Below are 17,625 nucleotides of genomic sequence, written 5' to 3' on the forward strand. Positions count from 1 at the left end.
ATGCCGTTGGTAAAGCGGATCATTGAGCCCAGGTATCTGTGTCGTGGCGCCCTGCCTGATGGCGTCGCCAGTGAGCTGGAGTGTGTCACCAACAGCACGTTGGCCGCCGTCATCAAGCAACTCGGAGGACTCAGTGAGTAATAGTCTCCATCTCCACACTCTGGTTTATTGGCATTTCTTTAAACCAATCACTAAGGTCTTGAGTGGCGCTGAGCTCCAGACACAGCCACGGTGGCTCTGCTAAATAGTCACAGGAAGAAACTTGTTCTGGTGGAACATGTGTACGGTTGTTGTTTCCCGAAGAGAATGGAGTATTAGAACAGAAACACACAGAGAGAGGAAGTCCATCCATCCATCTTCATCCGCTTACCTGGGGCAGCAGCTCTAGCAGGGGACCCCAAACCTCCCTTTCCCGAGCCACGTTAACCAGCTCTGACTGGGGGATCCTGAGGCATTCCCAGGCCAGGTTGGAGATATAATCCCTCCACCTAGTCCTGGGACTTCCCAGAGACCTCCTCCCAGCTGGACGTCCCTCCAACTAGTCCTGGGTCTTCCCAGAGACCTCCTCCCAGCTGGACGTCCCTCCAACTAGTCCTGGGTCTTCCCCGAGACGTCCTCCCAGCTGGATGTCCCTCCACCTAGTCCTGGGTCTTCCTCGTGTCCTCCCAGATGGACGTCCCTCCACCTAGTCCTGGGTCTTCCCCGAGGCCTCCTCCCAGCTGGACGTCCCTCCACCTAGTCCTGGGTCTTCCCCGAGGCCTCCTCCCAGCTGGACGTCCCTCCACCTAGTCTGGGGTCTTCCCCGAGGCCTCCTCCCAACTGGACGTCCCTCCACCTAGTCCTGGGTCTTCCCCGAGGCCTCCACTTAGTCCTGGGTCTTCCCCGAGGCCTCCTCCCAGCTGGACGTCCCTCCACCTAGTCCTGGGTCTTCCCCGAGGCCTCCTCCCAGCTTGACGTCCCTCCACCTAGTCCTGGGTCTTCCCCGAGGCCTCCTCCCAGCTGGACGTCCCTCCACCTAGTCCTGGGTCTTCCCCGAGGCCTCTGCCCAGCTGGACGTGCCTCCACCTTGTCCTGGGTCTTCCCCGAGGCCTCCTCCCAGCTGGACGTCCCTCCACCTTGTCCTGGGTCTTCCCCGAGACCTCCTCCCAGCTGGACGTCCCTCCACTTAGTCCTGGGTCTTCAAACCAATCAGTTACAACTGTAGGGAGACACAGCTCATGTATGTATGTATGACGACAGGATGTAGTTATGTTATGCAGAGTTCTTTAGTGCGCTTGCATAACCATCCATCTTCATCCGCTTATCCGGGGTCAGGTCGCGGGGGTAGCAGCTCCAGCAGGGGACCCCAAACTTCCCTTTCCCGAGCCACATTAACCAGCTCCGACTGGGGGATCCCGAGGCGTTCCCAGGCCAGGTTGGAGATATAATCCCTGTACCTAGTCCTGGGTCTTCCCCGAGGCCTCCTCCCAGCTGGACGTGCCTGGAACACCTCCCTAGGGAGGCGCCCAGGGGGCATCCTTACCAGATGCCCAGGGGGCGAAATGTTTTGTTGCAGGATGGTAGGGGAAAAACCCGCCCTAAGCTCCCTCTGAATGGCTAGTACTCTACTCCTCCACCTGCTCTGGTGGGATTGGTTATGTTTAGGCAAGAGCAGTGGGATTGGTTATGGTTAGGGTAAGAATGTTAGGGTTAGCCAATCACAATCAGGGATGAGTTCCCTAATGAATATTCATGAGTCTTCCCCTACCATCCTGCAAACGAAAACCCAGGGGGCATCTTTACCAGATGCCCAAACCACCTCAACTGGCTGCTTTCGACGCAAAGGAGCAGCGGCTCTACTCCGAGCTCCTCACGGATAACTGAGCTTCTCACCCTATCTCTAAGGGAGACGCCAGCTACCCTCCTGAGGAAACCCATTTTGGCCGCTTGTACCCTGGATCTTGTTCTTTCGGTCATGACCCAGCCAGTGAGGGTAGGAACGAAAACTGACCGGTATTCCGAGAGCTTTGCCTTCTGGCTCAGCTCTCTTTTCGTCACAACGGTGCGATAAATGTAATGTAATACCGCACCTGCTGCGCCGATTCTCCGACTAATCTCCTGCTTCCTCCGGGCAGGGTAACTCTACCTTACTCAGAGAGAGGAAGTCTTTCCTGGAAATGTTTTTCCATGATACAGACTCACTCAGTGCTGATGCTTATCACTGTTACGGTTCGTGCCTACTGTCAGTGTCATTTCCATGCTTTCCATTCGTTATCTCTGTGAGCAGCCGTGCAATGCATTCTGGGAGCGTAACAGCATCTGTCCAGAGACTGGGTGTCGAGATCCCCGCCCCTTATTTGCATAAAGTTGAATCCAGGCTGCTTTATGTAAACCAGGGGCATCCAGCTGGACCCCCTGCCTCTGGAAAACTCCTGAACATCTTCTAAAGTCACCGTTGTCGACCTGAAAAGAAGACAGATTCAGCAGCTGCTCATTATTTCTCACAGAACATGTTTTCAGAAACACATTTCACTGAACTGTCTCCCTTTGAATTCGAGTCTCCAAACGAGCCGCCATGTTGGTCTGTTTGGGTTAGTTATCCATAACATGAGCAATAGGTTCTGATATTTATGCTTTTTATAATTGTGTAACATATGTGTACAGGCATCTGAATATGGTCGGCACGTTAGCAGCAGTATGTTTGGATGCGTTTTGAAGAATTAGTATATTTTAGCAGAGTTGATCCTTTGCACACTGTCTATGTTTTGGTGTTTTTGCCATGGTGTTACTGTCCGCCATGTTTTTTGTTCTGATGTTTTGTCCATGCAGCAACTTTCCCTTATCCAATACAAGTTTGTCTAAAGGGAGACACATAATAATACTGAGGTGTACTGTCTGTTGCAGGCCGCCATGCAGAGGACATCTTCAGCGAGCTGTTCAGCGAGGCCAACACCTTCTACGTGAGGATGAGCGGTCTGCAGGAGAGAGTCGACCTGCTGGCTGTCAAAGTCACTCAGCTGGACTCCACCGTGGAGGAAGGTGAGGAACATCTATCTATCTATCTATCTATCTATCTATCCATCTATCCAACTATTCATCTATCCATCCATCCATCTATCCATCCATCCATCCATCTATCCATCCATCCATCTATCATCTATCATCCATCCATCCATCCATCCCTCCATCCATCCCTCCCTCCATCCATCCATCTATGCATCCATCCATCTATCCATCCATCCATCCATCTATGCATCCATCCATCCATCCATCCCTCCCTCCCTCCATCCATCCATCTATCCATCCATCTATCCATCCATCCATCCTGTTTGTGCTGTAGTTTCTCTGCAGGACATCAACATGAGGAAAGCTTTCAGGAGCAGTACCATCCAGGACCAGCAGGTGGTGTCCCGGAGCTCCATCCTCAACCCTGTCCTGGAGATGTACCAACGCAGCGACAAGCCCCCTCCCCTCAACATCCTGACCCCCTACAGGTCAGTTACGCCCCCCCCCGCTCAACATCTTGTCCCCCTACAGGACAGTTATACCCCCCCCTCTCACCATCCTGACCCCCTACAGGTCAGTTACACCCCCCCCACCCTCAACATCCTGTCCCCCTACAGGACAGTTACACCCCCCCCTCTCACCATCCTGACCCCCTACAGGTCAGTTACACCCTCCCTCTCACCATCCTGACCCCCTACAGGTCAGTTACACCCCCCCCCCCTTAACATCCTGACCCCCTACAGGTCAGTTACACCCATGTGTGTGTGCATGTGTGTGTGTGTGTGTGTGTGTGTGTGTGCGTGTGTGCGTGTCTGTGTGTGTGTGTGTGTGTGTGTGTGTGTGTGTGTGTGTGTGCGTGTGTGTGCGTGTGTATGTGTGCATGTGTGTGTGTGTGTGCGCATGTGTGTCTGTGCATGTGTGTGTGTGTGTGTGTGTGTGTGTGTGTGTGTGTGTGTGTAGGGACGATAAGAAGGACGGTCTGAAGTTCTACACCGACCCGTCCTACTTCTTCAGCCTGTGGAGGGAGAAGATGCTTCAGGCCACCGAGAACAAACGCAAAGAGAAGAGACGACAGAAGGTCCGTCCAGCTGTTCCCCTCTTTCTTTACATCTTCTCATCTTATCTAAAAACTACAACAGAATGAAAAGCTCTGTTTGTTCACTCCAGGAGCAGAAGCATGTGGAGGAGTCTTCAGGCCGGGAGGTGAAGAAGGTAAATAGTTTATCTAACTTTAGATTAGATTAGAAAGACTTTAGCCCCCGACCGATACAGGATTTTTAAGGCCGATATCGATACAAATATTTGTTGACTTAAAAATCCGATATTCCAATATATCGGCCGATATATATTTAAAAAAACAAAAACAAACGCGTAACAAAACATAAACCAGTCCTTCCAGAACAATGTGGAGGTTTTTGTGATTGTTTTGGGCTAAAATCCAGTGTTGCCAACAGGGACGTTGTAGAGCACCCTCTGGTGGACAAACTATGCAACGCCAACACTCACAACATGGTTGTTGAAGGGGGTTTCGTCCATTTTTATTTTATTCTTTAAATATTTGTTTATTGGCCATTATAAATGCCGATACCGATAGTTTGGACAATGCCTAATATTGGCCGTTAATATCAGCCCGCCGATATATCGGTCTGGCTCTGGACTTTATGGTCCCAAGTTCGTAAATGTCAGTGCTACAGCAGCAAATATCAGATACACAGCACACAGAATATACAAGAAATAATAAATAGGATGGAATACAAGAACAACTATTACAGAAATATACACAGGAAACAATTTACAACCATATATAAGTGGCAAATAAAAATGTACAACCTTAAACAGTATTTATAAAGATGGAAGTGAGCCGATGGTTGTGCAGGTTGCCCTACGTATTAAAGGTCTGTGTTCTCGTGAAGGTTCGGAAAGCTCGGAACCGGCGACAGGAGTGGAACCTGATGGCATATGACAAGGAGCTCCGCCCAGACGCTCGAATCACCCCGTCACCTTACCACACCTCTGACGGCTCCATGTCACCTGACAGGTGCGTACACTCCCTCTGCTGGCTCCATGTCACCTGACAGGTACGTACACTCCCTTTGCTGGCTCCATGTCACCTGACAGGTACGTACACTCCCTTTGCTGGCTCCATGTCACCTGACAGGTGCGTACACCCTGACGGCTCCATGTCACCTGACAGGTACGTACACTCCCTCTGCTGGCTCCATGTCACCTGACAGGTGCGTACACTCCCTCTGCTGGCTCCATGTCACCTGACAGGTACGTACACTCCCTTTGCTGGCTCCATGTCACCTGACAGGTGCGTACACCCTGACGGCTCCATGTCACCTGACAGGTGCGTACACCCTGACGGCTCCATGTCACCTGACAGGTACGTACACTCCCTCTGCTGGCTCCATGTCACCTGACAGGTGCGTACACTCCCTCTGCTGGCTCCATGTCACCTGACAGGTGCGTACACTCCCTCTGCTGGCTCCATGTCACCTGACAGGTACGTACACTCCCTTTGCTGGCTCCATGTCACCTGACAGGTGCGTACACCCTGACGGCTCCATGTCACCTGACAGGTACGTACACTCCCTCTGCTGGCTCCATGTCACCTGACAGGTGCGTACTCCCTGACGGCTCCATGTCACCTGACAGGTAGGTACACTCCCTCTGCCGGCTCCATGTCACCTGACAGGTACATACACTCCCTCTGATGGCTCCATGTCACCTGACAGGTACGTACACTCACCCTTAGGCTACGTTCAGACTGCAGGCAAAAGTGGCCCAAATCTTATTTTTTTGGGGTCAAGTGACCAGGTCAGACTTCATCAGAAGTAGTGTGACACTCAAATCAGATTTAGACCACTTCCATATGTGGTCCTGAATCAGACCCAGGTCTGTCAGTGTGAACAACCAAGGAGGATTTGATGCAACTTTTATGTCAATCTACATCGACATTTGTCACAGTTATGCTCCAGCGGGAGTTAGCCCGAGACACAGACAGTGACATTAAAAACTAGACTAGGCTACAACATGGAGAACAGTGATGCAGCAAGATGGAGGGAGAGGGAGGTGTTAGACCTCCTCAGCACCTGCTCATTAATGTTACGGCTGCCATTACACAAACATTTAGAAATAAAAGTGTAAATGCTGACTTCCTCCATGACCTCCCCAACTTTAGGTCAGCAGCGTGCTGCGTCTGATGTCATTGGTATTGGTCTATTGAGCATGTGGGTCAGTTCAAAACCCCAAACAGTTCACACTGGAATCTGATATAGGCCACATTTAAAAGGTAATGTGATCAGACAAACAAAGAATCAGATCTGAGCAAAACACCCGAATTAAGCTTTAAGACTTGGGGTGTGAACGTAGCCTTAGACTCCTAGTCTTTCCTAACCTTTGTAGTTTGCCGTTGTAATTCTGCTCCTGTGCTGTGTCTTCCTGTTCGTTCTTGTTTCTTTGTATTTTGAAAAGTCTTTTCATACATCCAGGCCAGGTGACTACACATGAAGATCAGCCTTTTGGCTGATTCTGCCATCTCTAACCTGTGAATAATGTGTCCATCACCCTTCTTAAAGAATGGGTGAAGGGTTTTCTGGCTGTTCTGACCCGTGTGACTCCTCCCCCTCCAGCTCCCTCCACCATGACGCCCCGGTGCATGATGGGAAGGATCCCGTCACCGCAGCGCTGGGTGGCGGTGGTCAGACTCAGTCGCTGGACCGCGCCCTCAGACCCTCTTCTGTTTCCTCTGCGGTCGCCACAGCAACAGGCCGCCAGCACTCTCTGGGCCGCAACCAGCCACATCATCACCAGCACCCGCCCCCTCTTGCCGGCTCGGCCAATCAGAACGGAGCACGGACACACGCTGCCAAGGAGGCCAAGTACACACACACACACACACACACACACACACACACACACACACACACACACACACACACACACACACAGAGACACACAGACACACACACACACACCCACACACACACACACACACACACACACCGAGACACACACACGCACACACACACACAGAGACACACACACGCACACACACACACACACACACACACACACACACACACACAGACACACACACACACACACGCACACACACACACACACACACACACACACACACACAGAGACACACACTGTCCCTCTCTCTGATTGGTGTTTGACCTCTGACCTTCGCCTATCCTCAGTGACCATCAGATCCCTCCGGCCCCCCCCCCCCCCCCCCCTCTCATGCCGTCAGCGGGTCAGATGGCGTTCCCCAACAGCTCCACCCACCCTGCTGCCATGGCAACACCGCTGCACCCAACAGCTGTTCCTGGTAACCAAGGTAACCGTTTTGTTTCTAACTTGTGTTGTGTTTCTAACTTGTGTTGTGTTTCCCGTGATTCTGATGGCTGTCTCCCCCCCAGGTGGCGCTGCCGTCCTCTCTCGCCCCTACAGCCCCTCCCCTCCCCCGCCCCCCCCGGCTAACTACATCCCCTCCCCCTCCCGGCCCGGAGGCCAGGCTCCGCCCCCGGCCACGGCCGCACCGCCGCTGCCCCCGGCAACGGACGGCAGGAAGCCCCCCGGTGGAATCAACGCGCCAGTGAACGACGCACGCAGCGACCTGCTGGCCGCCATACGCAGAGGTTAGCCATTAGCTGTTGGCCGTTAGCTGTTGGCCGTTAGCTGTTAGCTGTTAGCCGTTAGTGTTGGCCGTTAGCTGTTGGCCGTTAGCCGTTAGCTGTTGGCCGTTAGCTGTTAGGCGTTAGCTGTTGGCAGTTAGCTGTTAGCCGTTAGCTGTTAGCCGTTAGCTGTTAGCTGTTAGCTGTTAGCTGTTGGCCGTTAGCTGTTAGGCGTTAGCTGTTGGCAGTTAGCTGTTGGCCGTTAGCTGTTAGCTGTTGGCCTTTAGCTGTTAGCTGTTAGCTGTTGGCCGTTAGCTGTTAGCCATTAGCTGTTAGTTGTTAGCCATTAGCTGTTAGCAATTAGCATTAGCTGTTAGCTGTTAGACGTTAGCTGTTAGTCGTTAGGTGTTAGCCGTTAGCTGTTAGCTGTTAGACGTTAGCTGTTAGTCGTCAGCTGTTAGATGTTAGCTGTTAGCCGTTAGCTGTTAGCTGTATAACAGCTGTGTAGAATACTGTGTTGATGTTTGTTAGAACTCAAGCTGAGTTACATCCTGGCTCTGGAGGCCCTCTGTTACATTTAGCTAACTGTCTTATTTCTACCATTAATTCATTACTTTTAGCTAATTTAATACTTTGGGACATTGGACCCAGATTGGACCCCCCTCCCCCCAAACTATAAAAACATTGTTTAATCTTCTTTACTAGGATGCTTTGTAGTTTAAGTTTAAAACAAAGCTGGCAGCGTTTTGGGCAGCCGAGGACATCTTCTGTTGCCATAACAACAGCCGCTGCTACAGTCTCTGAGCGGTGCTAACGTTAGATAACCCAAAGGCGACACTAGTCTTTCTATCGGCACCTTCTCCAGTTGTTCTTGTTGTTACGGAAACAGGGAAACAGTGACAGCTGTCAACACGGTTTCCTCCATATGATTATTATATTATTATATATTATTATATTGGATATTCTGAACAGACCTGAGGGCATTACAGACCGTATGTATTCTATAACATATCTAGTTCCTATGATTATGGGTTAGGGTTAGATCCAGTTGTTGTAGAATAAAGATGTATTTATATATATATATATATATATATATATATATATATATATATATATATATATATATATATATATATGATGATACTCGGAGGTGACTGGATGAGCTTGTCTCCTCCGGTCTGCAGGGATCCAGCTCAGGAAGGTTCAGGAGCAGCGTGAACAGGAAGAGGCCAAGAAACGAGAGCCGACAGGAAATGATGTCGCCACCATCCTGTCGCGCCGCATCGCGGTGGAGTACAGCGAATCAGAGGACGACTCTGAACCCGAGGACCAGGAGTGGTCCGACTGACGGGTCAGAACCCAAACTCACACAGGAAGTAAAACATCACGGAAACTGCTGCAGTCAAACACTCAAACACAGCCCCGAAATATCTATGTTATCCAGAACCAGGACCACGTTCAGTCCCACAATATCTAGATCATCCAGAACCAGGACCATGTTCAGTCCCACAATATCTAGATCATCCAGAACCAGGACCATGTTCAGTCCCGAAATATCTAGATCATCCAGAACCAGGACCACGTTCAGCCCCGAAATATCTAGATCATCCAGAACCAGAGCCACGTTCAGCCCCAAAATATCTAGGTAACCCAGAACCAGGACCAGGTTCAGCCCCGAAATATCCAGATCATCCAGAACCAGGGCCACGTTCAGCCCCAAAATGTCTAGATCATCCAGAACCAGGGCCACGTCCAGCACCGAAATATCCAGATCATCCAGAACCAGGGCCACGTTCAGCCCCGAAATATCTAGATCATCCAGAACCAGGACCACGTTCAGCCCCAAAATAGCTAGATAACCCAGAACCAGGACCACGTTCAGCCCCTGAAATATCTAGATCATCCAGAACCAGGGCCACGTTCAGCCCCGAAATATCCAGATCATCCAGAACCAGGACCACGTTCAGCCCCGAAATCTCTAGATCATCCAGAACCAGGGCCACGTTCAGCCCCGAAATATCTAGATCATCCAGAACCAGGTCCACATTCAGCCCCGAAATATCCAGATCATCCAGAACCAGGCCCACGTTCAGCCCCGAAATATCTAGATCATCCAGAACCAGGTCCACGTTCAGCCCCGTAATGTCTAGACACGTCCTTCAACATGGTAACCATAGCAACATGCTGCATGCCGTTTAGAGATGAACGTGTCCCTAATGATAATGTGACTATTTGGCGCCAGAGGATCACGTAGAGGCCACAGCGGTGAAAATGTTTCCTGGTGGCTTTCCTTCCTGAAAAGGTTTCTGACTTCCTGTTTGATGTTTCTGACTTCCTGTCATAAAGGACTTCCTGTTTGATGTTTCTGACTTCCTGTCATAAAGGACTTCCTGTTTGATGTTTCTAACGGCTTTTCTAGAAGTGTTTGTAAAAGTTGTTACGCGGATCAGAGCTCATTTCTTTATATATTCACTGATTTATTTTGCTGCTCGTTGTTAAAAAAAATTTCAGATTTTAATTTGTTCATTTTTTTATATTTTACAGATTTTATATTTTATTTATTATGTTGTGTTTTCTGAGTATTTTTTAAGTATTTTTTCTAATTATTTATTAATTCTTTAACTTCATCATCGTCATGTGACCTGTTGGAGTGTAATCAGTGGCGTGTGGTTTCAGCGTTGCCATGGTATTTTTAGTGTAACCGCTGTGTGGTGATTTCCCAGGATGCATTGTGTGTGACATCACAGCTCGCCTGTAAAAACAGGAAGCAGAAAAACAATGACATCAGCTACTGTTTTGTTTAGATCCGTTCTGCAATTGGTCGTAAATGAAGAACCTACTTCCTGTCCTGCTGCGTCTGTGATTGGCTGGAGAGGAGTTATTGATCTGTGATTCTGCATGTTGGTGGACTAATAAATTAATTTCAAACTAAAACTGTGAATAAGTGTCCTCAAACGTGAAAGAACTTTTTTGTTTTTGGTCCCATTTTTCATGATCTGAACTCAAAGTTCTAAGACTTTTTCAATGAACACAAAAGGCTTATTTCTCTCAAATATTGTTCACAGATCTGTCTAAATCTAAAGCTCCAGCAAGGGACCCCAAACTTCCCTTTCCCGAGCCACATTAACCAGCTCCGACTGGGGGATCCCGAGGCGTTCCCAGGCCAGGTTGGAGATATAATCCCTCCACCTAGTCCTGGGTCTTCCCCGAGGCCTCCTCCCAGCTGGATGTGCCTGGAACACCTCCCTAGGGAACCACCTCAACTGGCTCCTTTCAACGCGAAGGAGCAGCAGCTCTACTCCGAGCTCCTCACGGATAACTGAGCTTCTCACCCTATCTCTAAGGGAGACACCAGCTACCCTCCTGAGGAAATCCATTTCGGCCGCTTGTACCTTGGATCTTGTTCTTTCGGTCATGACCCAGCCTTCATGACCATAGGTGAGGGTAGGAACAAAAACTGACCGGTAGATTGAGAGCTTTGCCTTCTGGCTCAGCTCTCTTTCCATCACAGCGGTGCGATAAATTGAATGTAATACCGCACCCGCTGCGCCGATTCTCCAACCAATCTCCCGCTCCATTGTCCCCTCACTCACGAACAAGACCCCAAGGTACTTGAACTCCTTCACTTGGGGTAAGGATTCATTCCCTACCTGGTGAAGGCACTCCATCGGTTTCCTGCTGAGAACCATCCGAGAGAGGTGCTGATCCTCATCTCAGCCGCTTCACACTCGGCTGCAAACCGATCCAGTGAGTGCTGAAGGTCACAGGCCGATGATGCCATCAGGACCACATCATCTGCAAAAAGCAGCGATGAGATCCCCAGCCCACCGAACTGCAACCCCTCTCCACCCCGACTACGCCTCGATATCCTGTCCATAAATACTACAAACAGGATTGGTGACAAAGCGCAGCCTTGGCGGAGGCCAACCCTCACCTGAAACGAGTCCGACTTACTGCAACCCGGACACAGCTCTCGCTTTGGTCGTACAGAGATTGGATGGCCCTGAGAAGGGACCCCCCTCACCCCGTACTCCCGCAGCACCTCCCACAGTATCTCCCGGGGCACCCGGTCATACGCTTTCTCCAGATCCACAAAACACATGTAGACCGGTTGGGCATACTCCCAGGCTCCCTCCAGGATCCTTGCGAGAGTAAAGATCTGGTCCGTTGTTCCACGACCAGGACGGAATCCGCATTGTTCCTCTTCAACCTGAGGTTCGACTATCGACCGAACCCTCCTTTCCAGCACCTTGGAGTAGACTTTACCGGGGAGGCTGAGAAGTGTGATACCCCTGTAATTGGCACACACCCTCTGGTCCCCCCTTTTTTAAAAAAGGGGGAACCACCACCCCGGTCTGCCACTCCTTAGGCACCGTCCCAGACTTCCACGCAATGTTGAAGAGGCGTGTCAACCAAGACAACCCCTCCACACCCAGAGCTTTAAGCATTTCTGGACGGATCTCATCAATCCCTGGGGCTTTGCCACTGTGGAGTTGTTTAACTACCTTCCACCAGGGAAATTGACGACAATCCCCCATCATCCTCCAGCTCTGCCTCTACCATAGAGGGCGTATTAGTTGGATTTAGGAGTTCCTCAAAGTGCTCCTTCCACCGCCCTATTACCTCCTCAGTTGAGGTCAACAGCGTCCCATCCTTACTGTACACAGCTTGGATGGTTCACTGCTTCCCCCTCCTGAGGTGGCGAACGGTTTTCCAGAAGCACCTTGGTGCCGACCGAAAGTCCTTCTCCATGTCTTCTCCAAACTTCTCCCACACCCGCTGCTTTGTCTCTTTCACGGCAGAGGCTGCAGCCCTTCGGGCCCTTCGGTACCTTGCAACTGCCTCCGGAGTCCTCTTGGATAACATATCCCGGAAAGACTCCTTCTTCAGTCGGACGGCTTCCCTGACCACCGGTGTCCACCACGGTGTTTGTGGGTTACCACCCCTTGAGGCACCTAAGACCCTAACACCACAGCTCCTCGCCTCAGCTTCAGCAATGGAAACTTCGAACATTGTCCACTCGGGTTCAATGCCCCCAGCCTCCACAGGGATGCACGAAAAGCTCCACCGGAGGTGTGAGTTGAAAGTCTGTCGGACAGGGGCCTCCTACAGACGTTCCCAATTTACAATACACCCCCTGACCCAACTCACCACCAGATGGTGATCGGTTGACAGCTCCGCCCCTCTCTTCACCCGAGTGTCTAAAACATACGGTCTCAGATCAGATGAAACAATTATAAAATCGATCATTGACCTTTGGCCTAGGGTGCTCTGGTACCAAGTATACTTATGAGCATCCCTATGTTCGAACATGGTGTTCGTTATAGACAATCCATGACTAGCACAGAAGTCCAACAACAAACAACCACTCTGGTTTAGATCAGGGAGGCCGTTCCTCCCAATCACGCCTCTCCATGTGTCTCCATCATTGCCCACATGCGCGTTGAAGTCCCCCAGCAGAACTATGGAGTCCCCCACTGGAGCCCCATGCAGGACTCCACTCAAGGTCTCCAAGAAGGCCGCATACTCCGAACTCTTGTTTGGTGCATATGCACAAACAACAGTCAGAGTTTCCCCCCCACAACCCGCAGGCGTAGGGAGGCGACCCTCTCGTCCACCGGGTTAAACTCCAACGTAGCAGTGCTCAGCCGGGGGCTTGTGAGTATCCCCACAAACGCCCGGCGCCTCACACCCTGGGCAACTCCGGAGAAGAAAAGAGTCCAACCCCTATCCAGGAGTATGGTTCCAGAACCAAGACTGTGCGTAGAGGTAAGCCCCACCAGATCTAACCGGTAGCGCTCCACCTCCCGCACAAGTTCCGGCTCCTTCCCCCACAGAGAGGTGACATTCCACGTCCCCAGAGCCAACATTTGCTGCCCGGGACTGGTCTGTCGAGGTCCCTGACCTTCACTGCCACCCATGTGGCAGTGCACCCGACCCCAGCGGTTCCTCCCACAGGTGGTGGGCCCATGGGATGGAGAGATGTATGCCACGTAGATTTTTCGGGCTGTGCCCGGCCGGGCTCCGTGGCAAACCCGGCCACCAGACGCTCGCTGACGAGCCCTCCATCTGGGCCTGGCTCCAGACGGGGGCCCCGGGCTTCCTCCGGGCAGGGTCACTCCATCTCTTCCTCGGTCACTCATAGGGTTTTTGAACCATTCTTTGTCTGGCCCCTCACCTGAGACCACTTTGCCTTGGGAGACCCTACCAGGAGCACAAAGCTCCAGACAACACAGCCCTCAGGTTCATAGGGACACACAAACCTCTCCACCACGATAAGGTGACGGTTCCCGAAGAAAAACTGTGCTCAATAAATGTATTATGTGTATGCATGTTTGCCGTTATCCATATTAACGTGCAATAATAACCCCTCTCATGTAGTTTACTCATGTGCCCTCTGAAAACCTCTTCCTCTGCTCGCAGGTAGACGCTGCTGCGCTCCGGTCATGTCTCCCTCGCTCTCAACCTCTGCACTCTGTGCACGTTCAACTCTTGGCACACTCGCTCAAACTTTCACAGCGTTACAAGTGAGCTAACCTGACTCCACCAGATGGATTGCTTGGCATTTGCTCGGCATATCCATCTGGGAACTTTCCGTTGGAGAACTTTTGGGAAAATCCTGGTTAGCTGATTGGATAAACCATCTGTCTATCACCACCTATGTTGGTGATGGACGGCCAAATCAACCAACCAGATCAACGATATATCAAACTCTTGCTGAAACCAGTCGGGAGAAGAGCATTATCGCGCTGCAACATGGTGCCGTACATTATCACGTTGCAACATGAGGCCGTACATTATCACGCTGCAACATGGGGCCGTACATTATCACGCTGCAACCTGAGGCCGTACATTATCATGCTGCAACATGGGGCCGTACATTATCACGCTGCAACATGGGGCCATACATTATCATGCAGCATGGGTAGGTACATTATCACGCTGCAACATGGGGCCATACATTATCATGCAACATGGGTCCGTACATTATCATGCAACATGGGGCCGTACATTATCATGCAACATGGGGCCGTACATTATCAAGCAACATGGGTCCGTACATTATCATGCAACATGGGTCTGTACATTATCATGCAACATGGGTCCGTACATTATGACGCTGCAACATGGGGCTGTACATTATCATGCAACATGGGGCCGTACATTATCGTGCAACATGGGTCCGTACATTATCACGCTGCAACATGGGGCCGTACATTATCATGCAACATGGGTCCGTACATTATCATGCAACATGGGGCCGTACATTATCACGCAACATGGGTCTGTACATTATCGTGCAACATGGGTCCGTACATTATGACGCTGCAACATGGGTCCGTACATTATCACGCAACATGGGTCTGTACATTATCGTGCAACATGGGTCCGTACATTATGACGCTGCAACATGGGTCTGTACATTATCATGCAACATGGGGCCGTACATTATCATGCAACATGGGTCTGTATATTATCATGCAACATGGGGACGTATATTATCATGCAACATGGGTCCGTACATTATGACGCTGCAACATGGGGCCGTACATTATCATGCAACATGGGTCTGTATATTATCATGCAACATGGGTCTGTATATTATCATGCAACATGGGTCCGTACATTATCATGCTGCAACATGGGTCTGTACATTATCATGCAACATGGGGCCGTACATTATCATGCTGCAACATGGGTCTGTACATTATCATGCAACATGGGTCCGTACATTATCATGCTGCAACATGGGTCTGTACATTATCATGCAACATGGGGCCGTACATTATCATGCAACGTGGGTCTGTATATTATCATGCAACATGGGTCTGTATATTATCATGCAACATGGGTCCGTACATTATGACACTGCAACATGGGGCCGTACATTATCATGCAACATGGGTCCGTACATTATCATGCAACATGGGTCCGTACATTATCATGCTGCAACATGGGTCTGTACATTATCACGCTGCAACATGGGGCCATTCATTATCATGCAACATGGGTCTGTACATTATCACGCTGCAACATGGGTCCGTACATTATCACGCTGCAACATGTGGCCGTACATTATCATGCAACATGGGTCTGTACATTATCATGCTGCAACATGGGTCTGTACATTATCATGCAACATGGGTCTGTATATTATCATGCAACATGTGGACGTATATTATCATGCAACATGGGTCCGTACATTATGACACTGCAACATGGGGCCGTACATTATCATGCAACATGGGTCCGTACATTATCATGCAACATGGGTCCGTACATTATTAAGCTGCAACATGGGTCTGTACATTATCATGCAACATGGGTCCGTACATTATCATGCAACATGGGGCCGTACATTATCATGCAACATGGGTCTGTATATTATCATGCAACATGGGGACGTATATTATCATGCAACATGGGGCCGTACATTATCATGCAACATGGGTCTGTATATTATCATGCAACATGGGGACGTATATTATCATGCAACATGGGTCCGTACATTATCATGCAACATGGGGCCGTACATTATCATGCAACATGGGTCCGTACATTATCATGCAACATGGGCCGTACATTATCATGCAACATGGGTCTGTACATTATCACGCTGCAACATGGGTCCGTACATTATCACGCTGCAACATGTGGCCGTACATTATCATGCAACATGGGGCCGTACATTATCACACTGCGACATGGGGCCGTACATTATCATGCAACATGGGGCCGTACATTATCATGCAACATGGGGCCGTACATTATCATGCAACATGGGTCCGTACATTATCACGCTGCAACATGGGGCCATCCATTATCATGCAACATGGGTCTGTACATTATCACGCTGCAACATGGGTCCGTACATTATCACGCTGCAACATGTGGCCGTACATTATCACGCTGCAACATGTGGCCGTACATTATCATGCAACATGGGGCCGTACATTATCACACTGCGACATGGGGCCGTACATTATCATGCAACATGGGGCCGTACATTATCATGCAACATGGGGCCGTACATTATCATGCAACATGGGTCCGTACATTATCATGCAACATGGGTCTGTACATTATCACGCTGCAACATGGGGCCATTCATTATCATGCAACATGGGTCTGTACATTATCACGCTGCAACATGGGTCCGTACATTATCACGCTGCAACATGTGGCCGTACATTATCATGCAACATGGGTCCGTGACGTTATCATGCTGCAACATGGGTCTGTACATTATCATGCAACATGGGTCTGTATATTATCATGCAACATGTGGACGTATATTATCATGCAACATGGGTCCGTACATTATGACACTGCAACATGGGGCCGTACATTATCATGCAACATGTGGTCCGTATATTATCATGCAACATGGGTCCGTACATTATTAAGCTGCAACATGGGTCTGTACATTATCATGCAACATGGGTCCGTACATTATCATGCAACATGGGTCCGTACATTATCATGCAACATGGGTCTGTATATTATCATGCAACATGGGGACGTATATTATCATGCAACATGGGTCCGTACATTATCATGCAACATGGGTCTGTATATTATCATGCAACATGGGGGACGTATATTATCATGCAACATGGGTCCGTACATTATGACACTGCAACATGGGGCCGTACATTATCATGCAACATGGGGCCGTACATTATCATGCAACATGGGGCCGTACATTATCATGCAACATGGGTCTGTACATTATCACGCTGCAACATGGGTCCGTACATTATCACGCTGCAACATGTGGCCGTACATTATCACGCTGCAACATGTGGCCGTACATTATCACACTGCGACATGGGGCCGTACATTATCATGCAACATGGGGCCGTACATTATCACGCTGCAACATGGGGCCGTACATTATCACGCTGCAACATGGGTCCGTACATTATCACGCTGCAACATGGGGCCGTACATTATCATGCAACATGGGTCTGTACATTATCATGCAACATGGGGCCGTACATTATCACACTGC

At 50.0% G+C, this 17,625-nt stretch overlaps 1 protein-coding gene across 1 annotated transcript; it reads left to right on the forward strand.

Annotated features, from left to right (window-relative positions):
- LOC144513385 (actin-binding protein WASF3-like) lies at window positions 1-8,958 on the forward strand. The gene is made up of 10 exons (XM_078244451.1): window positions 1-133; window positions 2,884-3,018; window positions 3,320-3,473; window positions 3,946-4,063; window positions 4,153-4,197; window positions 4,899-5,023; window positions 6,567-6,869; window positions 7,194-7,333; window positions 7,416-7,634; window positions 8,795-8,958. Exons 1-10 carry the CDS (start codon window positions 1-3, stop codon window positions 8,956-8,958), a joined length of 1,536 nt encoding a protein of 511 aa, XP_078100577.1.
- Window positions 8,959-17,625: the final 8,667 nt, after the last annotated feature.

This window comes from Sander vitreus, unplaced genomic scaffold (assembly GCF_031162955.1).
Source record: "Sander vitreus isolate 19-12246 unplaced genomic scaffold, sanVit1 ctg238_1, whole genome shotgun sequence".
NCBI classification, from domain to species: Eukaryota; Metazoa; Chordata; class Actinopteri; order Perciformes; family Percidae; genus Sander; species Sander vitreus.